Source organism: Gopherus flavomarginatus, chromosome 14 (assembly GCF_025201925.1).
Source record: "Gopherus flavomarginatus isolate rGopFla2 chromosome 14, rGopFla2.mat.asm, whole genome shotgun sequence".
NCBI classification, from domain to species: domain Eukaryota; kingdom Metazoa; phylum Chordata; order Testudines; family Testudinidae; genus Gopherus; species Gopherus flavomarginatus.
The window spans coordinates 29,782,011-29,805,821 of record NC_066630.1 but is presented as its reverse complement, the minus strand read 5'-3'; the positions used below and the strand labels follow the sequence as shown (position 1 = coordinate 29,805,821).

At 43.2% G+C, this 23,811-nt stretch overlaps 1 protein-coding gene across 2 annotated transcripts in view; it reads left to right on the top strand.

The window, feature by feature from the left end:
• Positions 1–16,576: 16,576 nt before the first annotated feature.
• TOX3 (TOX high mobility group box family member 3) overlaps positions 16,577–23,811 on the top strand; it is an 88,681-nt gene continuing 81,446 nt past the window's right edge. For both annotated transcript variants that reach the window (XM_050922549.1, XM_050922548.1), the window contains exon 1: positions 16,577–17,413. In XM_050922549.1, coding sequence (XP_050778506.1) covers positions 17,312–17,413 — 102 coding nt within the window. In that variant the 5' untranslated portion in view covers positions 16,577–17,311. The remainder of the gene's footprint in view (positions 17,414–23,811) is intronic.

Genomic DNA, 23,811 nt, shown 5'->3' with positions numbered 1-23,811 from the left:
AATGTTAGACAGGTGGCATGATCTACTCTATTGGATTGTGCATATGATAGAACTAGGAACTCTTGAGGTGTACTGTAATCCTGGGTCCACTATTAACTCATTATGGCCTTGGTTAAGTCACCTTAACCTCTCTGTGTCGCAATTTCTGTGACTGAAAAAGAAGGATAATGCTTGCATCCCACAGTATTGTATCCATTTTACAAAAGGAGAAACTGAGGTGCAGAGGTTAAATGACTTGTAGAAAGTCTCAGAGAATAATAAAGAAGTCACTGGATAGAGCCTGTGAACAGTCCTGATTTTCTGTGCTCTGCTCTGATGCTAGAGACACTGCTTCCCCATGTCTACCACTACATGGAAAACATACTTGCCAGGGATGTAACAAAACCAACTGGACTTGGAAATGAGGGTTTTCAGATTTAAGTTGAAGATACTGTTTTTTAGGCGGTAGTGAATTTATATATGCATATTTTTGTAATATGTCTATTACTGATTCATTTAAATACATTTTCTGCGTTTGCCACAGACAAGGCGTCTGAGTGTTCTTTGTGGCTAATTGATCTGTGATGAGGATGATTCAGAGGAAAGTTTAGCTGAGGATGGAACAGAGTCATGTCTTATGTGATATCTCCAGAATTAATAATAGTCGGCACTACTAGACTTAGATTATACTACCACCAAAAGGGTACATTTCAAAAAGTTTCTTCAAATTCAAGGCTGCCTGGTACAAAGGAAATCCTTGGTGAAAGTATTCCATTTACTGCAGAAAGATGCTTACTTTATTACACCATGAAGAGAATGGAACACGCACTTAAAATGACCAATACTTCAAAAATACAACTGCTCTGAAAGAAAAAAGAAAGTAGAATTCCAAAGCCATGGTTCTGTTAGAGGATATGAAAGTGAATAACCAAAGTGAAATTTACTGGGCCCCCTTAAATATATAAAATGATAGAAACCCTCTGAATCACATTCTGTCCTTAGATAAAGCAATGAGATCAATATGGTTTGGCTGTGTATGTGGCCATTAAAAGTGTAGCAGGAATTATTTGATTTATCTCATTAAGTGAATGAACTTGAAGAGATGTTGAGAAAATAAATCCCCTACATACCTGTTTTATTTTCAAAATTGTTACATTCTCCATGGAACAATATCTTATATAAAACGTAATGCTTGTTCTAAAAGAAAGGTAATAAGCATACATCCTAGTTTCCATTCCTTTCACCTTAAAATGGTCCTTTGCTCTCACTTGATGAATTGCAACTGTCACTAGAAATTCATACCAACATCCTGTGACTAACTAGAGATGGTGGAAAAGTGGAATTTTTATTCTGTGCAAAAAGCCATATTTTCTAAATTTCCCATGAAACAAAATCTTTGAAAATTTTTTTCTTTCAGGTCAATTGAAATGTTTTATTTCTATAAAATCAAAATATTTTTACAATATTTTTAAAAAGTGAAAATTGCACTGTAATTTATAAACAAAATTTAGGTAAAATAGACCTGTTCCACTGGAAAATTTTCAGTAAACTGTAGAGAAAAACAATTAGACTCTTGGGGACAAATCATGCTCACCTTAGTTATGCAAGTCCCATTGTATTCACTGGAACTATGCCTATACATTGACTTCATAAAAACTGTATAAAAACACAATAAGGCACTCAGGAGTTGCCCTCAGATCTGTGATAGTCTCTCAGAAAAACTGCTTGTCATAAATAATGCTAAGAAGGGACTTTTCCTACCTTGCATAAATGTCTTCCAGGAGTATAGCCTCCTAGTGAATAGACAGATTTTGGTGCTTACTCTTGTTAAGCCTCATACAAAATTATTCTCTCCTCTAGAAATTGGGTTGCCATCCCTGTCTACCTATCATTTTTCTGTCAATGTTGTTTGTGGATGAGATCTCCAATAAAATTTTACATTCTGAAGTCTGTATGAATTCTGGAATAGGCTCTGCACTTCTGCTATATTTTTCATTTTGCAAATGACTTATTTGTTTCATGAGTGTAAATATTTCCTCCAGGGCAGATTGGCAGAGGCCCTGCGGGTGTTTCACCTTCCTCTGCAGTGTGGGGCACAGGTCACTTGCTGGAAAATTCTTGGCATCTTGAAGTTCTTAAACTATGATTTGAGGACTTCAGTGGCTCAGATACAGGAGTGGGTGGGTGAGATTCTGTGGCCTGCATTGTGCAGGAGGTCAGACTAGATGATCATAATGGTCCCTTCTGACTTAAAGTCTATGAGTCTATGTTGCATATGAGTGCACTGTATACACACCATATGCATTTCAACCATTTTTTGCTTCCAGCATCAAGCATATAAAGCTGTGAGCAAGTGACCAGAGAGCTTTGTGAACAGAGGCCAATAACGGAGTTTTGTGAGGGAGTTTGGAAGGGGAGTGGGAAGGGGGTGAGGTATACTTGCCATTCTTTAAAACCTTTAAACTAAACTATAATCACAACTTCTTGATTTAAACAAAAACCCTATCATTAACCTAGGTAGCTGTAGGGGAGAATGCAGGCAGAAGCCCAGCAGCAGAGTGGGGGCTATCCTGTTTATTGCACTCAGTGTAGCATGTATGTTTACCTGCCCTGTGGGCGGGTGGCGTATGTGTGCATTCAGTGCAAGGAGCTCCTGGCCCTCAGAGACCAAGTACAGTCTCTGGAGGCCAGGCTGCCAGAACTGGAAGAGCTAAAAGAGGCAGAGAGGTATGTTGATGAGGCTTTCTGGAACTCTGTAGATTTGTCCCACCTCTGGTCAGACAGTCCCTGCACTGTTAAGGAGGATGAAAAGCTCAGAGAAGCAGAGCAGTCAACAGAAGCAGAAGGAAACCTTCCCATAGTTGGGACTCTCCTTCCAGATGATGTTGGGGTATCCTCTCACACTGAAGTTACCTCTCTGGGTGAGGGAACTCCAGTCATTAGGGAAAGGCAGGTGTTAGTAATGGGAGATTTGATCATTAGAAACATAGATAGCTGGGTTTGTGATGACCAGGAGAACTGTAAGGTGACTTGCCTGCCTGGTGTGAAGGTTAAGCATCTAGATTTATGCTGGGGAGGAGCCAGTGGTCGTGGTACATGTAGGTACTAATGACATAGGGAAGGGTAGGAGAGATGTCTTGGAGGCCAAATTTAGGCTACCAGGACAGAGACTGAAATCCAGGACCTCTATAATGGAATTCTCAAAAATGTTTCCAGTTTCACACACAGGCCCAGGCAGGCAGGCAGACTTTCAGAGTCTCAATGCATGGATGAGATGATGGTGTAGAGAGGAGAGTTTAGATTTATTAGGAACTGGAGAAACTTTTTGGGATTAGGGGAGCCTATACAAGAAGGATGGGCTCCACCTAAACCAAAGTGGATCCACACTGCTGGCACTTAACATTAAAAAGGTTGCAGAGCAGTTTTTAAATTAAGAGATAGGGGAAAGCCGACTGCTGTAGAGGAGCACGTGGATTGGGCAGAGACTTCTCTTAGAGGAGAGCCTATTGACAGAGATTCTCTAGGAGGGGAGGATGGAAGAGGATAAAGTATTGGCCAGATCAGATGAGAAACATTCATATAAAAGAGAATCTGAAATATTAGAAGAGGGCAGTAACGAGTTTTTAATGTGCTTATACACAAATGCTGTAAGTTTAAATAATAAGATGGGTGTGTCATAACATATTTCCCAGATGTGGACCTTAGCGTCCAAAATATGGGTGCTAGCATGAAAACCTCCAAGCTTATTTACCGGCTTGGACCTGGTAAAGTTGCCACCACCTAAAAAATTAGAGTGTTTTGGGGCACTCTGGTCCCCCCAAAAACCTTCCCTGGGGACCCCAAAGACCCAAATTCCTTGAGTCTTACAACAAAGGGGAATAAACCATTTCCCCCTCTTCTCCCTTCCAGGTGTTCCCTCCCTGGGTTCCTGGAGAGATACACAGAAGCAAGCTCCGTGAATCTAAACAGAGGGACTCCACCCTCCCCGTTTCCAGTCCTGGAAACACAAGTACTTCCCTCTTCACCCAGAGGGTATGCAAAGTCAGGCTTAGTAAATGTAACACAAAGAGATTTTCCCCCTGACTTCTTCCTCCCACCAATTCCCTGGTGAGTTGCAGACTTAATTCCCTGGAATTCCCACTAAAGAAAAACTCCAACAGGTCTAAAAAAGAAAGCTTTATAAGAAGAAAGAAAAATACATAAAAATGGTCTCTCTGTATTAAGGTGACAAATACAGGGTCAATTGCTTAAAAGAAATATGAATAAACAGCCTTATCCACAAAGAATACAATTTAACACATTCCAGCAACTACACACATGTAAATACAAAAAACAAACAATATAAACCTACTGTCTTATCTCTTTATACTTACAACTGGGAAACAGAAGATTAGAAAGCTGGAGATGGAAAAATCACTCTCATAGCCGAGAGGGTACAGACACAAGACAAAGAACAAGGAACTCACACCCAAAACTTCCCTCCACTCAGATTTGAAAAAGTCTTGTTTCCTGATTGGTCCTCTGGTCAGGTGTTTCAGGTTACTCCTTTCCAGGTGAAAGAGACATTAACCCTTAGCTATCTGTTTATGACACGCCCCCCAAATTGCAGACAGTGGGGAACCTCACTGGCGGCGATTTCCTCCTAGAACTTTAAAATAAACAGATTAATACAACACATGCACCTTTACATATACCACTAGCAGACTTTTACATTTTAAGAACACTTTTTAACTACTGGATTCTGGGAAACTCTCATGGGAGAGAGCATCAGCTACTTTGTTAGAAGCTCCTGAAATGTGCTGAATTTCAAAATCAAAATCTTGGAGAGCTAAACTCCAACGAAGAAGTTTCTTGTTTTTCCCCTTGGCAGTATGAAGCCACTTCAGCGCAGCATGGTCAGTTTGTAGCTGGAACCGCCGTCCCCAAACATATGGGCGTAGCTTTTCCAGGGCGTACACAATGGCATAGCATTCCTTTTCACTGACTGACCAGTGACTTTCCCTCTCAGACAGTTTCTTGCTGAGAAACATGACAGGATGGAAGTTGTGATCCGTTGCTTCCTGCATGAGAACTGCTCCTATACCACGCTCAGATGCATCCCTGGTTACTAGGAATGGCTTGTCAAAGTCTGGGGCCCTGAGCACAGGGTCAGACATGAGCGTTGCCTTAAGTTGGGTAAAGGCCTTTTGACACTCATCAGTCCACTTAACTGCATTTGGCTGGGTCTTTTTGGTCAGGTCGGTCAGTGGGGCAGCGATTTGGCTGTAGTGTAGTACAAATCGCCTGTAGTACCCGGCCAAGCCTAAGAAGGATTGAACCTATTTCTTTGACTTTGGGACAGGCCACTGTTGGATAGCATCCACCTTGGCCTGTAGGGGGTTTATGGTTCCTCGACCCACCTGGTGCCCCAGGTAAGTCACTCTGTTTTGGCCTATTTGACACTTTTTGGCCTTAACAGTTAGTCCGGCCTGCCTGATGCGCTCAAAGACCTTTTCCAGGTGTAGTAGGTGTTCAGGCCAGGAGTCTGAAAAAATGGCCACATCATCGAGGTAGGCAACTGCATATTCTCCCAGTCCTGCTAGTAGACCATCTACCAGCCTCTGGAAGGTGGCGGGTGCATTTCGAAGCCCGAAAGGAAGGACATTAAATTCATACACCCCCGCATGGGTGACGAATGCCTACCTGTCTTTGGCAGGTTCATCTAGCGGTACTTGCCAGTACCCCTTGGTTAAGTCTATTGTAGAGATGAACTGGGTACGTGTTAACTTCTCCAATAGCTCATCGGTGCATGGCATTGGATAGTTGTCCGGACGAGTTACTGCATTTAGCTTACGGTAGTCCACGCAAAAGCGTATTTCCCCATCTGGTTTGGGTACGAGAACCACTGGAGATGCCCATGCACTGGTAGATGAGCGTATTATACCCATCTGTAGCATGTTCTGGATCTCCTGTTCTATAGCAGCTTGGGCATGAGGAGACACCCGGTAGGGTGGGGTTCTGATTGGGTGAGCATTACCTGTGTCAATGGAGTGGTATGCCCGTTCAGTCCGTCCTGGGGTGGCTGAGAACAATGGGGCGAAGCTAGTGCACAGCTCCTTGATTTGTCGCCGCTGCAGACGTTCCAGGGTGGTTGAGAGGTTCACTTCTTCCACACCACCGTCTTTTTTCTCGTCGTAGTAGACACCGTCAGGCCACTCAGCATCGTCTCCCTGGACTGTAAACTGACAAACCTGTAAGTCTCTGGAATAGAAAGGCTTGAGAGAATTAACATGGTACACTCTGGGCTTTAGTGAGGAATTGGGAAATGCTATGAGGTAGTTCACAGTTCCCAGGCGCTCTTGGACCGTGAATGGCCTTTCCCATGATGCTTCCATCTTATGGGCCTGTTGCGCCTTCAAGACCATAACCTGGTCTCCTACTTGAAGGAACGCTCTCTGGTATGTTTGTCATACCAGGCCTTTTGCTCTTCCTGAGCATCCTTTAGGTTTTCTTTAGCAAGGGCTAAAGAGTGTCGGAGGGTGCTTTGCAGGTTGCTTACAAAGTCCAGAATGTTAGTTCCTGGAGAAGGCGTAAACCCCTCCCATTGCTGCTTCACCAACTGTAATGGCCCCTTAACCTCGTGACCATACATAAGTTCAAACGGTGAAAACCCTAAACTGGGATGTGGTACAGCCCTGTAGGCAAACAGCAACTGCTGCAACACTAGGTCTCAATTATTGGAGTGTTCGTTGACAAATTTACGTATCATGGCCCCCAAAGTTCCATTAAACCTTTCCACCAGGCCATTGGTTTGATGGTGGTACGGGGTGGCAACCAAGTGGTTCACCCCATGCGTTTCCCACAGTTTTTGCATGGTCCCTGCCAGGAAGTTAGATCCTGAATCTGTAAGGATGTTGGAGGGCCAACCTACCCTGGCAAAAATGTCTGTTAGGGCCAGGCACACAGTGTTAGCCCTGGTGTTGCCTAGAGCTACAGCTTCTGGCCATCGGGTAGCAAAGTCCACGAAAGTCAGTACGTACTGCTTTCCTCTGGGTGTCTTTTTTGGGAAAGGACCCAGAATATCCACAGCTACTCGCTGAAATGGGACCTCAATTATGGGGAGTGGCTGGAGAGGGGCCTTGACCTGGTCTTGGGGTTTTCCCACTCTTTGGCATACCTCACAAGACCGGACATACTTGGCAACGTCCTTGCCCATCCCCTCCCAGTGGAAGGACTTCCCCAACCGGTCCTTGGTTCTGTTCACCCCAGCATGGCCACTGGGGTGATCATGGGCTAAGCTTAAGAGCTTCCCCCGGTACTTAGTTGGAACCACCAACTGTTTTTGCGGCTGCCATTCTTCCCGGTGTCCACCAGAAAGAATCTCCTTGTATAAAAGTCCTTGGTCTATAACAAACCGGGATCGATTAGAAGAGCTGAGAGGCGGTGGGGTGCTCTGTGCCACCGCCCAAGCTTTCTGAAGGCTGTCATCTGCTTCCTGCTCAGTCTGGAACTGTTCCCTTGAGGCTGGAGTCACCAGTTCTTCCTCAGACTGGGGACTTCGGCTTGGTCCCTCTGGAAGCGATGTAGGTGATGAGGTTGTTTCTGTTGCTGGTGAACCGCTCTCCGCTGGTGCACCACGGGGTATTTCAGGCTCTGGCTGAGCCTTTTGGGTATGGGTGTCTGTTGCTTCTGCCAGTTCTGGCTCGCTGGCGCCCTCTGGCGTTGAGTTTGAAGATGTGGTTGCAATTGCTGGTGCTGGTTGCGGTTCCAGTTCCGGGCCTGGGACTGAAGGTGAGGTGGCTGTTTCAGTGGTTGGCATGGAATCCGGGTCCACTACCTCTGTCTGGGTCTCTGGTAACACAGATGGGGTGTCTGTGGACGGCTCAGGAACAGGAATGGGTCTGGAAGCTTACCTGGTTTGGTTACATGTAACCATTCCCACTCTCTTGGCCCACTTCACCTGATTGGCCAAGTCTTCCCCCAGTAGCATGGGGATGGGATAGTTGTCATAAACTGCAAAAGTCCACATTCCTGACCAGCCTTTGTACTGGACAGGCAGTTCAGCTGTAGGCAAGTCTACAGCTTGTGACATGAAGGGGTAAATTGTCACTTGGGCCTTTGGGTTGATGAATTTGGGGTCTACGAAGGATTGGTGGATAGCTGACACTTGTGCCCTCGTGTCTCTCCACGCAGTAACCTTCTTTCCGCCAACTCTCAAATTTTCCCTTTGCTCCAAGGGTATTTGAGAGGCATCTGGGCCTGGGGATCTTTGGTGTGATTGTGGTGTAATGAACTGCACTCGGTTGGCATTCTTTGGGCAGTTAGTCTTTATATGTCCCAGTTCATTACACTTAAAGCATCTTCCAGCTGACTGGTCACTGGGTCGAGGTGGGTTACTGGAGACTGGTGAGGTGGAAGAATAGGGTGTCTGTGGCTTTTCTTGGGTTGTAGGTGGGGTCTTTGGCTGCCCTCGGTTGTAGGGTTTATTGTCAGTGTGCCCTCTGGGGTATTCGTTCCCCTTGACAGTAGCTTTCTTGCTTTCTGCCACTTCTATCCATCTGGCTCCAATCTCCCCCGCCTCGGTGAGATTTTTGGGTTTTCCATCTTGTATGTACCGTGTTATGTCCTCAGGAACACCGTCCAAGAACTGCTCCATTTGTATGAGGAGGTGCAGTTCGTCCAAGGATTTAACATTGTTTCCTGATATCCAGGCCTCATAATTTTTCCCAACGTAGTAGGCGTGTTTGGGAAATGACACATCTGGTTTCCACTTTTGGGTTCTGAAACGCCGACGGGCATGATCTGGGATTATCCCCATTCTGTATCTGGCCTTGGTTTGAAAAAGTTTATAATCGTTCATTTTCTCCTTAGGCATTTCAGCTTCCACCTCTGCTAAAGGTCCACTGAGCTGTGGCCTCAATTCTACCATGTACTGGTCTTCAGGGATGCTGTACCCAAGACAGGCTCTTTCAAAATTTTCCAAGAAGGCCTCAGTGTCATCACCTGCCTTGTAGGTGGGAAATTTTTTGGGATGTGGAACCATAATTGGTGAAGGGTTGTTAGGATTGGCTGGAGCCTGTTGCTTAGCCTTTTCGAATTCCATGGCCTGTTGGTGGGTCTCCCTCTGGAGTTCTATCCGTCTTCTGTAGGCTGCCTCTTCTTCTTCTTGTTTCCTTCTGTGGGCCACCTCTTCTTCTTCTTGTTTCCTTCTGTGAGCCACTTCTTCTTCTTCTTGTTTCCTTCTGTGAGCTGCCTCTTCTTCTTGTTGTTTTCTTTTGTGGGCTGCCTCTTCCTTGGCTAGTTCTGCATTAATTAGTTCTATCCATCTCTTATGTTCATTTTCTTTGTCTATGGCTTGTTGCCGTGCTTGCTCCTGCCTTAGGCTTTCCTTGGAACTCATATTTTCTGCTTTCTTGTGCTGAGGCGCCCTCTGGTGTTTATTGTCTGAACTGCAGCTTCTCTGTTGCCTCCTGGGGTCTGCCTAGCAACAATGCCTTTTTCCTTTTCCTCCTCTAGCTAATCTTTTAAATGTAAAGTAAACCAGAAAAACCACTTTATTTGCATGTGTATTGCTGGATATTTGACTCTCAATGGGAGTGCTATTGTCTGACAAAAGACCCGTTTGTCACAGCTTAATGGTTCCTTGCTTAATATGCAAGCTACTGCCAGGAGAGAACAGAAAAAAAAAATTCTCTCTGGTTCCTTTTAAAACCAAACCCTCTCTGCTTAAAAGCCCCTAGCAGAGAAAAGAAAAATATAATATTCCTACTGGCTTCTGGATTCTATCTATCCCACAACGCTGCACACTATGTCATAACATATTTCCCAGATTTGGACCTTAGCGTCCAAAATATGGGTGTTAGCATGAAAACCTCCAAGCTTAGTTACCAGCTTGGACCTGGTAAAGCTGCCACTACCCAAAAAATTAGAGTGTTTTGGGGCACTCTGGTCCCCCCATAAACCTTCCCTGGGGACCCCAAAAACCCAAATTCCTTGAGTCTTACAACAAAGGGGAATAAACCATTTCCCCCTCTTCTCCCTTCCAGGTGTTCCCTCCCTGGGTTCCTGGAGAGATACACAGAAGCAAGCTCCGTGAATCTAAATAGAGGGACTCCACTCTCCCCATTTCCAGTCCTGGAAACACAAGTACTTCCCTCTTCACCCAGAGGGTATGCAAAGTCAGGCTTAGTAAATGTAACACAAAGAGATTTTCCCCCTGACTTCTTCCTCCCACCAATTCCCTGGTGAGTTGCAGACTTAATTCCCTGGAATTCCCACTAAAGAAAAACTCCAACAGGTCTAAAAAGAAAGCTTTATAAGAAGAAAGAAAAATACATAAAAATGGTCTCTCTGTATTAAGGTGACAAATACAGGGTCAATTGCTTAAAAGAAATATGAATAAACAGCCTTATCCACAAAGAATACAATTTAACACATTCCAGCAACTACACACATGTAAATACAAAAAACAAACAATATAAACCTACTGTCTTATCTCTTTGTACTTACAACTGGGAAACAGAAGATTAGAAAGCTGGAGATGGAAAAATCACTCTCATAGCCGAGAGGGTACAGACACAAGACAAAGAACAAGGAACTCACACCCAAAACTTCCCTCCACCCAGATTTGAAAAAGTCTTGTTTTCTGATTGGTCCTCTGGTCAGGTTTTCAGGTTACTCCTTTCCAGGTGAAAGAGACATTAACCCTTAGCTATCTGTTTACGACAGGGTGAACTAGAGTGCCTCGTGTTAAAGGAGAATATTGATATAATAGGCATCACAGAAACCTGGTGGAGTGGAGACAATCAATGGGACACAATCATTCCAGGGTACAAAATATATTGGAAGGATAGAACAGGTTGTGTGTGTGGAAGGGAGGGGAAAGGAGGGGAGTGGCACTATATGTGAAAGAATATGTAGAATCAAATGATGTAAAAATCTTAAATGAATCCACGTTCCATAGAATCTCTATGGCTAGTAATTCCATGCTCTAATAAGAATATAACATTAGGGATCTATTATTGACCACCTGACCAGGACAGTGATAGTGACGATGAAATGCTAAGGGAGATTAGAGAGGCTATCAAAATTAAGAGCTCGATAATAGTGGGGGATTTCAATTATCCCCATATTGACTGGGTACAGTCACCTCAGGATGAAATGCAGAGACAAAATTTCTCAATACTTCAAATGACTGCTTCTTGCAGCAGCTGGTACAGGAATCCACAAGGGGAGAGGCAATTCTCGATTTAGTCCTGAGTGGAGTGCAGGATTTGGTCCAAGAGGTAACTCTAACAGGACTGCTTGGAAATAGTTACCATAATATAACAATATTTAACATTCTTGTGGTGGAAAGAACACCTCAACAGCTCAACACTGTTGCATTTAATTTCAGAAAAGGAAACGATGCAAAAATGAGGAAGTTAGTTAAACAGAAATTAAAAGGTACAGTTACTACAGTGAAATCCCTGCAAGCTGCATGGACACTTTTCAAAGACATCATAATAGAGGCCAAACTTAAATATACTCCAAATTAGAAAACACAGTAAATGAACTAAAAAAGAGCCACCATGGCTTGAACAACCATGTAAAAGAAGCAGTGAGAGATAAAAAGGCATCTTTTAAAAAGTGGAAGTCAAATCCTAGTGAGGTAAATAGAAAAGAGCATAAACACTGCCAAATTAAGTGTAAAAATGTAATAAGAAAAGCCAAAAAGGAGTTTGAAGAAGAGCTAGCCAAAAACTCAAAAGGTAATAACAAAATGTTTTTAAAGTACATCAGAAGCAGGAAGCCTGCTAAACAACCAGTGGGGCCCCTGGACGATCAAGATACAAAAGGAGCACTTAAAGACGAGAAAGTAATTGCGGAGAAACTAAATGAATTCTTTGCTTCAGTCTTCACAGCTGAGGATGTTAGGGAGATTCCCAAACCTGAGCCGTCCTTTGTAGGTGACAAATCTGAAGAATTGTCACAGATTGAAGTGTCACTAGTGGAGGTTTTTGAATTAATTGATAAACTTAACAGTAACAAGTCATCGGGACCAGATGGCATTCACCCAAGAGTTCTGAAAGAACTCAAATGTGAAATTGCAGAACTATTAACTATTGTTTGTAACCTGTCCTTTAAATCAGCTTATGTACACAATGACTGGAAGATAGCTAATGTAACACCAATGTTTAAAAAGGGCTCTAGAGGTGCTCCCGGCAATTACAGACTGGTAAATTTAACGTCAGTACCGGGCAAATTAGTTGAAACAATAGTAAAGAATAAAATTGTCAGACACATAGAAGAACATAACTTGTTGGGCAAAAGTCAACATGGTTTCTGTAAAGGGAAATAATGTCTTACTATTCTAGTAGAGTTCTTTGAAGGGGTCAACGAATGTGGACAAGGGGGATCCAGTGGACATAATGTACTTAGAATTCCAGAAAGCCTTTGACAAGGTTCCTCACCAAAGGCTCTTACGTAAGTTAAGTTGTCATGGAATAAGAGGAAAGATCCTTTCATGGACTGAGAACTGGTTAAAAGATAAGGAACAAAGGGTAGGAATAAATGGTAAATTTTCAGAATGGAGAGAGGTAACTAGTGGTGTTCCCCAAGGGTCAGTCCTAGGACCAATCCTATTCAACTTATTCATAAATGATCAGGAGAAAGGGGTAAACAGTGAGGTGACAAAGTTTGCAGATGATACTAAACTGCTCAAGATAGTTAGGACCAAAGCAGACTGTGAAGAACTTCAAAAAGATCTCACAAAACTAAGTGATTGGGCAACAAAGTGGCAAATGAAACTTAATGTGGATAAATGTAAAGTAATACACATTAGAAAAAATAACCCCCAATATGATGGGGGCTAATTTAGCTACAACTAATCAGGAAAGATAATCTTGGAGTCATTGTGGATAGTTCTCTGAAAACGTCCACGCAGTGTGCAGTGGCAGTCAAAAAGCAAACCGGATGCTAGGAATCATTAAAAAAGGGATAGAGAATAAGACGGAGAATATCTTATTGCCCTTATATAAATCCATATACGCCCACATCTTGAATACTACGTACAGATATGGTGTTTGCATCTCAAAAAAGGTATACTGGCATTAGAAAAGGTTCAGAGAAGGGCAACTAAAATGATTAGGGGTTTGGAACAGGTCCCATATGAGTCGAGATTAAAGAGGCTAGGACTTTTCAGCTTGGAAAAGAGGAGACTAAGGGGGGATATGATAGAGGTATATAAAATCATGAGCGGTGTGGAGAAAGTGAATAAGGAAAAGTTATTTACTTGTTCCCATAAGAACTAGGGGTCACCAAATGAAATTAATGGGCAGCAGGTTTAAAACAAATAAAAGGAAGTTCTTCTTCACACAGTGCAAAGTCAACCTGTGGAACTCCTTGCCTGAGGAGGTTGTGAAAGCTAGGACTATAACAAGGTTTAAAAGAAAACTAGATAAATTCATGGAAATTAAGTCCATTAATGGCTATTTGCTAGGATGGGTAAGTCATGGTGTCCCTAGCCTCTGTTTGTCAGAGGGTGGAGATGGATGACAGGAGAGAGATCACTTGATCATTTCCTGTTAGGTTCACTCCTTCTGGGACACCTGGCATTGGTCACTGTCGGTAGATAGGATACTGGGCTGGATGGACCTTTGGTCTGACCCAGTATGGCCATTCTTATGTTACACTGTTAATTTTGATTTGTTGGAGGTTTGAAGTAGGCAGACACTGACTGAACCTGAAGTTGATTACAGTATTTTTTTTATAGTATATATTTTTTTGCCTTATGCCATGCCTTTCTGGGATCAGCGTAGAATAAGGTACAGGGATCTCAGCACTGGAGTCTCTCAACTGGGAGGTTGCAATGGCTCAAGGCAACCATTACCTCCCCTCTCCTGGGATGTTTGCAGTCAACATGTTGATGGCTCTGGCTGAGGAGAGCCTATGGAAAATCTGTTGTGGTGACATGTTGATTCCTGCGGCATCCCAGATGGTGCTTAAAGGTTTTCCTCTTACGTGGACTCTATGAGAAGGAATCATGGGTGCTATCATTTGGATTTCCCTGTGCTAGCAGGAGTGAATCGAGCCACAGGATGTAACAAATATTAAACTGGTAAGAGCATGATTGTGATAATGTCCCCCTTGTAAAATCCTGTATGTCTTTCAGGTGTCTGCAAAAATTAATTTAGGACACATCATGATTGGTGCTGGTCATGTCATTTACAGTTCACAGCCCAATCTGTCTATACAATGCAAAATGGATCCGCTTCTTACACACATGTGCACACACCTATGTACATACACATACATATATAAGACCTGCCCACATTTGGTTATGAAATGATATAATAGGGAGGATTGTCAGTTTGGACTATGCAAGGGACTTTAATTAGTGGGCCAGGGTTTTGGTTGTATGGGTATCTGTTATAATTGTGCAGTTGAGGACTCAGCCACATAGATGCCTCTCCCCCATTTTCTCAGACCCATGAAAGTGCAAGAAAATTGTACTTATCTACATTTTCTTGTAAGTTAGGAGACTTAAGACACTAGCATGGTGGACCCTAAAGTCTGCAGCTGCCTCTTTCTGTGGAGATTGTCAAAATGAACATGTTTGAAAATTAATCTAGGCACTTCTTTGTATAACATATATTTTGTGCTGAAATCCTTCGCTTATTTTTTTTAATGATATTAAAAACCTTATGAACACAATACCATTTCAAGAATTGCAATGTATATAGGAATAGCCTCTCTTCTCAAGAGGATGAGCACCTTTGGACACACATCTGGCCAGCTTCTACTGGTGGTGGGTTTTTAAGGATTTGCAGTTGGGTGTTAGGGTGGACCTATGCTCAAAGATAGGCTTCCTCAGCTTCCTAACTGCTGGAAGTTAGGAGAGGAGGGGCTGCAACCTTCTTCTGGATCCACAGATCCATCTTTTCTCTGTCCCTGGCTCCTTCACAGTCTGGGGTCACAAGAACCTTTGTTTTTCTGTCATCTGGTTTTATGAAGGGTAATGAGCAGATGTACAAGACATGCCTCTCCTACAATTGTACAGAAATATGAATGCTACCATACAGGGTCTTGTTTAAAAGTTCTGTGGCTAACATTTTTGGGATACAAAAGCTTCCATAGATCTCTATGTGACAGCAGATCCAATAGTGTGGTGACTATGGTTGAGTAAACATATTTAGATTACTGTTCTCCCTTTCACATTGGCTTCCAAAGAATTTGAGAGAGAGAGAGAGAGAGAGATTTTGTGGGCAGGCTATTATGTTTTAAAGCCTTAATCTGATATTATGCTAGAAGAATCTTTTTCTTTCTTCTACTTCCAGGTTCAGCTAGCAAGATATCACTATGAATCAATAAAGTACATTACAAAACAAGCTGCAATTTAAAAAAATGCAGTGGTGGAAGTTACTCACCTACAATCTTTCAAGAAAATAGGACAGGAATTGAAAGGTCCATTTACATTCAGTTATTGGAATACCTTTTGAATACAAAACAAGACCAAAAATAAATAAGACGGAAAGAAAGTTTGTCAAATGAAAACAAATTAAAGGAAATAGTATGGAAAATTATTAGATTTTTTTCAAGTGAATAATGGTCTTGTGTCTAGATACAAGATATGGAAAGCATTGAGGAGGAAGGAAAGAAGGAGTAGATTTTGCTAGGGAAATGGCAGTCTGCTCTGGGATTCCTAGAGTGATGGTTGAGTAAGAGGCAACTATGAAAGTGGAAAAACAAGGTGGGAAATGGAGAAGCAGGAAGGACTCAAAGAGGTGAGGGAGACATGGGCATGTGGATTAAGGGAAACTGAGGAATAGATGTGGGGAAAGGGAAGAATGGATCAGAGCAATGGGGAGGGGTAGGCATGTGTGTATATATGTACAAACTGTTCACTATGTGTGTATGAATGCATTGTACACTTTGCATGAACTTTGCATTATAATGTTTACCTTGAGTAGGTTATGTACACTTGCATGTGTAGCTGTGTGTGCCGTCTATATGCACTTTGCTTCATTTATGTGTTCACAATACACACATTGGGCACTGTGTGTGCACATTGTTAATATTTTAAGCATTTACATAACACTTCAACTGTAGCTTTAAGCCCTGTGCATTGTATTTATGACTGTGAGTGCACATGGGGTACGTGCTGTACCCTATGTATGTGACTGTGTGCAAGCACGAGGCTTTCTCTATTCACTCCACACTTGGTATTGGATGGGGTATGTGCATGCACTATATTCTGTGTGCAGGGTGTGTGTGTGTCTATCTGTGCAAACATTGTGTGGCACTGCAAATGCCCTCCATGGATGGATGTGCAGTATCCTCTGCGCACTTTTTGGCTAGGTCTCCGCTCTGTATGTAGCTGTGGGTGTTCAGGTGTCTGTGCAGCCTGTTGACCCTGTACATGCCCCCCGAGTGTGCGCGCACTCTGCGTGCGCACTGTCCTGTAGTCCGGCTGTGCGTGCGCACGGGCTCCGTCTGGAGGAGCGCTGGCAGGCAGCCGGGGCGCAGGGAGCGCCAGCTGCTCGCCGTGGGAGGGGTGGGAGCTCGGGCGCGGGGAGGGGCCCCAGTCCCTTGTTCCACCCGCTTCACTTATTCATTCCTCCTGGGGAGCGGTGCCAGTAGCGGCAGCTCCTCTGCTTCTCCGGCACTTTGAACTCCACGCAGTGTAGCCGAGGAGGGTGGGAGCCTTCCCCCCCTCGCCAGCGCCCTCCCCCACCCAACCCAGCCTGGTCTCACCCCCTCCCGGACAGCGGGGCTGGGCAGCTCTTTCTCTCCCGCTTGCCTTGCAGCCAGGCGAGGGGCTTGGATCGTCTGCGGGCAGAGGGGTGCGCAGGACCCTGCTTCCTCCCCCTGGCAGCGGGGCAGCCTTTTGTTCCCCCTCTGGCCAGCGAGCCCCGGGCAGAGCTCAGCAGCCCCTTCCTGGGGCAGGCAGGCGCCGTGGGGAGAGCCGCTGCTTTAGCAGCGCCGGGCGCGTGGCTTCTTTGTGTACAGCTGCTCCCGAAGGCAGAGGCGAAGCCTGTGGCTTGGCACTGAGCTTTCTCAAGCCATAGCAGCCCCTCCTGCCTCGCTAGCCCGGCAGAGAGAGACACCTACCTGGGCTGCTCCACCTCCTCCCTCTCCCTTGTTTACCTGCACTTTCCCGGCGCCTTTCTTCTCTCTCCGGCTCTGCCCTCCCCCGGTCCCTTCCCCTGGTTGTCCCCCTTGCCTCGAAGGAAGATTCGGCTCCCTCGCTAGCTCCAGCAACTTGGTCCTTTCCCTGAAGCAGAGATCCAGGGAAGGGAACTGAACGTGGATCTGTTATAACCTCCCAGCGCTTTTCTCGAAGTGCACTTCTTGGACCAAAACCACCCCCAGCATGGATGTAAGATTTTACCCAGCTGCAGCTGGTAGCTCTCTTCCCGGAGACCCTTCCAATCTGGACTTTGCCCAGTGTTTGGGTTACTACAGCTACAACAAGGTGAACATTTCTGTTCTTATTCATTATTCTTCAGGTTGCTGTTATATTGCATATCTCTGTATGTATTAGAGTTTGGTGTATGCCGGGGGGGGGGAATATCCGGAGGTGGGAATTTTAAGTACTGATCCAGCAGGTTAAAACTTACTTTTCGAAACTGCAAAATGGGACACAATGTCCTTAAAAAGTTTAAATGCTCACTTTCTCCCCGGCATGCATTGATGGAGAGAGCCGCTGTGATTTTTGCTCTGTGAGAATATTTCCATCTCCCCCCAATCTGAAAGGCACAGCTTTGTAATGTTGCATTTACATCTGTAAACACAAATGTGTTACACTTTGAACAGCTACATCATGTTACCGCTTGTAGTGTTTCATTGGCCACAAGAGAATTACTAAGGAACCAAGTGTTTTCATCTGGGCAAAGGATCTTGTTTAGTTTTTTTAAAATATAACTTTAAGATGCTCTGCATTTTTCCCCGAATGTCGGGAACAATGGACAGCTTCTTTGAGTCTGTAGTAGCAGAGTGGGATTTCTATCCAGGACCAGCACTTCTGAAGTTTTTCAGGGGCTGGACCCACTTCTACTCCCAGTGTTATGTTTTAGCAGAGTTCTGATGGAAATGGTGCTTCAAGACAGTGCATCTCTGTTGTGGGGGAAAGAAAGATATTATTCTAATAACTTGTTCATTCTGTTCTTTCAGATTATTTCAGATCAGTTTTGTCGAGTGTCTAAATAGAGGATTATTACAAAGTGGAGGATTATCTAGTGGTTTATGTACCTCAGATGCTAACTTTAAAAGGGAATAAACATTTTGATTTGGATACTGTCCAAGAAGTTGCAGTACTGCTAACTGTATTCATTTTTCACACCTTTCTTGTGGCTTGTGTGGATTTCAGAACAGATGTTGCTAGTCAAGAGTAGATGTTCCCCAGTGGGTTCTAGCCCAGGAGAGCTTATGCCCAAATAAATTTGTTAGTCTCTAAGGTGCCACAAGGACTTCTCATTGTTTTTGCTGATACAGACTAACACGGCCACCACTCTGGAACCCAATGGCTCAATTTATTAACTAAATATGTGTTTAAATAATATCAAGACAGTTTGTTTCACAAATTACCAAAATCTGGAAAATGCAAAGTTTAAGAATGACACTGTGACTCATGCTATTTTGAAAAAGACTTAGCTGTTTGCACTGCGATGTGTCAATAGCACATTGAGTTATTAGCACTGGGCCCTCTCACATGCACATAAAGATCCCTTTCACACTGTGTTTTTCCTGGTGCTGTGTTTGCCCAACCTCTGGGGCCTTTTGTGATGCACTATATGAAATGTTGGGGAAAGAAAGGGTGCTGCACAAAGTGTTAACTTATGTTAACGCTATTTCTAGAATCCTTTGCAAATGCCTCGTTAAAGTTTGAGGAAACACAGAGATCACTTTAAAGGAGAAATAATTTGAGATCGAAATAAATGGAACAATATCTGAGTATGGTGAAACTTTCTTATGAAAAAATAGAAGTGGCTGTCACAAGTATCCTTTTCTGTTCCTCTTCAAATAATAATTCTAACTTCAGTTGCTGCAATGTTGAAGCATGTGAGTGCTTTTTTAGGGGGCTGCCTTGCTATTCAAAACAGATATACTTTCGCTGGGAGATGTAGAACAGACTTCCCGGGAAATGTACATGACTCGCTCATTGCGCATGCTCTCAGCGAATCCAACAGGGAGGCTATTGGTATGCTGCTTTGTTAATAGTTAATATTAAAAGAAAACATGAATGAAGATGACATGAGTGTAAAGCTTTGAATGCTGTTAAAGGCTTCAGAAATGCTAAAATGCCTAGTAAATATGCACTGTTGTTTGGTACACCAACTAATTTTGAAAACCTGAGTCATTTACTTGACATAAATTTATTTATTCATTAACATTTTTATTGTATTATATACCTCACGTACTTATTTCAGGAGCCACTACAGATATTGTGTAAATTCTTCTTGATTCAGTGATTGTTACATCCAAAATCTTGAATAGCTCCAAAACCAGAAGTTTGTTGTGTAAACTCAGTTGGTGCAGATGCATATAAAGGTCACATCTAAAATCACCATACTGATTACATTTTTATTGTGGGCAGGAAAGGAAGTAGTGCACGTATGCACCAAACATTAGAAGTAACCAACTTCTTGACCTGTAAGATTTTTGGAAAACCTAATGCAAGTTCCATTTTTCTGTACTTGTTAACACAGTTTTGGTAAAGACTAGTAGGCCAAGCTTCAACCTATAGCAGAAGATGTTTTTATGACCAGAGGGGAACTTGTAATAGAGCTGCATTGTGTGAGTTGTTACAGATAAATCTTTGCATATTAAGGGCCTGATCTTGAGCAGAGGTGTGCACCCACAGTTCCTAGAGATGTTGTTGAGATTGGTGGGTATCATTTCCCGTTAGGATCAGTCTGGAAAGCAATAGCATACTGTGCAGGTGTTTCAAGAACAGAAGTGCAATCTGTGATTGAGTTCCTAGAAGGGAGGCTCTTGTTCTGTAGTAAGTTAGATTCAGCTTCGACCTACACTAAATAGCTCATCTAGTAGTTGCTCTCCTGCATGGAAAATATACTCCTCACCCCTTAAAACCAGAGTTCACAAAAGAAGGTTAGACTAGACAATCACAATAAGCCCTCCTGGCCAGTGCCGCCCAGAGGATTCAGGGGGCCTAGGATCTTCCCGCTACTGAATTGCCACCGAAGACCTGGCACTTCGGCGGCGGGTCCCGGGGCAGAAGGACCCCCCGCCGCTGAATTGCTGCCGAAGATCTGGAGCGGAAGAAGCTCTGGGGGCCCTGTGAGAGTTTTCTGGGGCCCCCTGAGCTAGTGAAGGACCCTGCTTCAGGGCCCCTGAAAAACTCTCGTGGGGGCCCCTGCGGGGCCCAGGGTCTGGGGCAAATTGCCGCACTTGCCCTCCACCCCCCGGGCAGCCCTGCTTCTGGCCTTAAAATATATGCATCATTTCAAGTTTTCTTATTAAGTTTAGTTTTGAAGGATTTTTTTCCCCCCAGATATGCTTAGGCAAAATAAACTATTTTAGTCACTGGGCTCAATTGAAAGCATAGAACTCAGGAGTGAAATCCTGGCACCACTGAAGTCAATGGTACATCTCCTATTGACTTCAGTGTGGCCAGGATTTCATCCCAGGTCTTGAAGGCTCCAGCTGAGTTCCCTGTCCACTTGACCACTCTGCCTTATTGTTACAATCTGTATTCATATTCTTGTAATGTGCCAATGACATTACCTGCGACAACTGAGTTGCTGTGGAAAAAAATGGTGTGATTACAAGTAAAATGGTTTCATGTTGGAACATATCACTGCATAAACAACACAGTTTCTATGAAAATATTGCCAGTATGATTAAAAAGTGTAGTTGACAATTCATGAGTCAGCCACTGCAAATTAATTGTTGAGTTATAATGTCTAAAAATTTCAACACAAGCACTAATGTTGGGTAAATACACTATAAAGATAATCACTGGAGCAGAATTCTCACTCTAACATACTGCTCTCGCCCTCTGCCTAAGGGACAATCTCTCTGTCACTCATCTGAAGGCCATGTGACTCTGCTTACCCCTAAACAGAGCTCTGGTATAAATGTCACAATGTAACCCTGAATCTGCAGGTATGCAGTACACAAGAAGGCTAACTTGATTTGTTCCACCAGAACAGCCTCTAAAAGTTGCTACTCTCAGGCTTAATGTCACCCTGTTGGTTACTCAGTGTTGTGGTAATTATTTCCAAGGTAGCACCTTGAATCATAGAATATCAGGGTTGGAAGGGACCTCAGGAAGTCATCTAGTCCAGGGTTTCCTCAGACAGGTGTCGCTGCTTGTGTAGAGAAAGCCCCTAGAGGGCCAAGCTGGTGTGTTTACCTGCAGCTCCCATTGTCCCAGACCTGGGGATGGGGCAGGTAAACAAGCCGGGCGCCTGGCCTGCCAGGGGCATTCCCTACACAAGCGATGACCCCTGTTTGAGAAACCCTGATCAAGTCCAACCCCCTGCTCAGAGCAGGACCAATCCCCAGACAGATTTTTGCCCCAGATCCCTAAATGGCCCCCTCAAGGATTGAGCTCACAACCCTGGGTTTAGCAGGCCAGTGCTCAAATCAGTGAGCTATCCCTTCTCCCTTTGATTTTGAAGACTCAGTTTTGGAAATCAGATAGGCCCCTCCTGCAATGTATTTAAGCACAAGTTTAACTTCAAGTACTAGAATAGTCCAAGTATTGTTGTTTGTATTATAGTAGCTTCTAGATATTTCTAGATTAGGATTCTATTTTGCTAGTCACTGTACAAGCACATAGTATGCTCCAAAGGGCTTACAAAATAAATAGCTAAAGAGCAATAGGTGAAACAGAGGCACAGAAAGGTGAAGTGATTTGTCCAAGGTCACCAGCATAGCCAGGAAGAGAACCAAGAATTTAGACCAGTGCCTTATCTGGTCCATATGAATCTCATTTACTTCAATATGATTAGTTACATATTTAAAGTGAAGTTTGTGCTTTTCAGGATTGGGCCAGTAATTCATAAATTTTCCGTACTGGTGTGACTGTAGTTGGGTAATCAAAGTACATAACCTGCCCCTCTGTGTGTTAGGACTTCCGGTAGTTCTCAAGGAGGAGATCCATCTCTGATTGGTAGAATTGTATGTCGGACTGCAATATGCCTCATTCTAGTTCAGGCCTGTTATATATATATATGCACTTAAAAAATCACCATAAAAGAGTTGTAAAAAAAAAATTATTAAAAGTTGAAAGAGACCAGCTGTTACGCATTCTGCTTCTGTCTTGCTCCCTTTTATGGTTTTGCTGATTGAAAGTAATTTTGGACGTAGACTATAGTATAATGTTTTTTTTTAATCTAAATAAACATTTTCCAGTTATTGAATAGATTACATGACTTGAACTGAAAATATTTATGGAACTATTTTCATAGAGAATAAGGAAGTCTGTATAGCAGCCACAATTTTCATGGTGGTTTTAAAAAAATAACCCCCCCCCCCCCAAAAAAAGCACGACAGCCTGGTACTTAAGTGAGTTATCATATCAGAACTGAACGAAATTTGCTGCATTATTTAACAGTTTACATTTTTATTGAAATACAGTGTATTTATTCCATACAGATGCTCTTGAAGGTCAAACATTTCAAATTTGGGTGCCTATTTTGATGCAGAATTTGATGTTTTTTGCTGAAATATCTTGTATCTTATGGGTTTAACAATGAGTTTATCCTATATTTTAATAGAGTTACAGAGACAGCAGTAGCCTGGGTCATGAGGAGCCTTTAGGCTGGCTGTACATTAGTGAATGAAAGGAAAACTCTGTTTCCATTTGGTGGCTGAGGATCCCGGGCACATAAGCTGAATGCCTTAAGACATAGGCAGCAGTGTGCGTTTTCAGAGGGAAATATGAGTTTTAAGTTGTCTGTAACATTCTATTGCTGCTCAGTCATGTTTACGCTGATCATTAAACATAGGTTTCACCACATATCCCAGACAACTCATCTAAAGACAACAGTTATGAGATGGGAGACAATCCAAATAAGGGTCTGTGATCTCTCCCCTTATCACCTCTTTTTGGATTGCCATTTTATCACTAGTATAGTTCAGTGATCCTCCTGGACAGCTGACAAATGTACTGAATTGTCACTTGCCCAAAATGGTAAACAGATCTGTTAGCATTTCAGCACTGTACAGGCCACTTCTGTAGGGAACCACAGAATAGTGCAAAATGTCCCCCCAGACCTCTGGGGACCAAGAATATTCCATCTGAGATTCCCTTTGCTCCAAAGAGGCATGAATTCTGATATCACTGAAACCTTTGTCAAGCTAGGGAGCTTTACTAATACAGACTTCATGAGGAACAGTGAAAATCCAAAAGTAGAATAAAAATTACAGTTTGTGCCATCACTAGCTCTTGCAGTACGTTATCTTTCTGAAGAATGATCTTCAGCTTTTCATGACTTGAGTCGTCTTGAACAGCTAGCTTAGAAAACAAGCCCCCTATATGTCAAGGGCCGCAACTTTACAAAGGACTGTGTTGTTTTGAAGGAGCTTGTGCGTAGTGGTGACACTAATTGGATTGTGCAATGTATAATTTTTTTGTTCAAATAATGCAATTTCTATATTGAATAAACCATTTGTATGTATGACAGGGAGAAATTGGTTTTAAAAACAGTTAACATAGCAGAAGCTGTTTTCTCTTGATTTATCAGCAAGCTTCATTACAACTAATTACAATTTAATCAGCAAGGACTTTTAATGAAGTACAATAGCGTGAGAAAAGTAAAGTGCGATAGTTTATTGTTAAAGGTTTTCTGAAGTAGGTTTAATATGGCATATGAAAAGCCCAAATGGGTATCATTTAAAAAT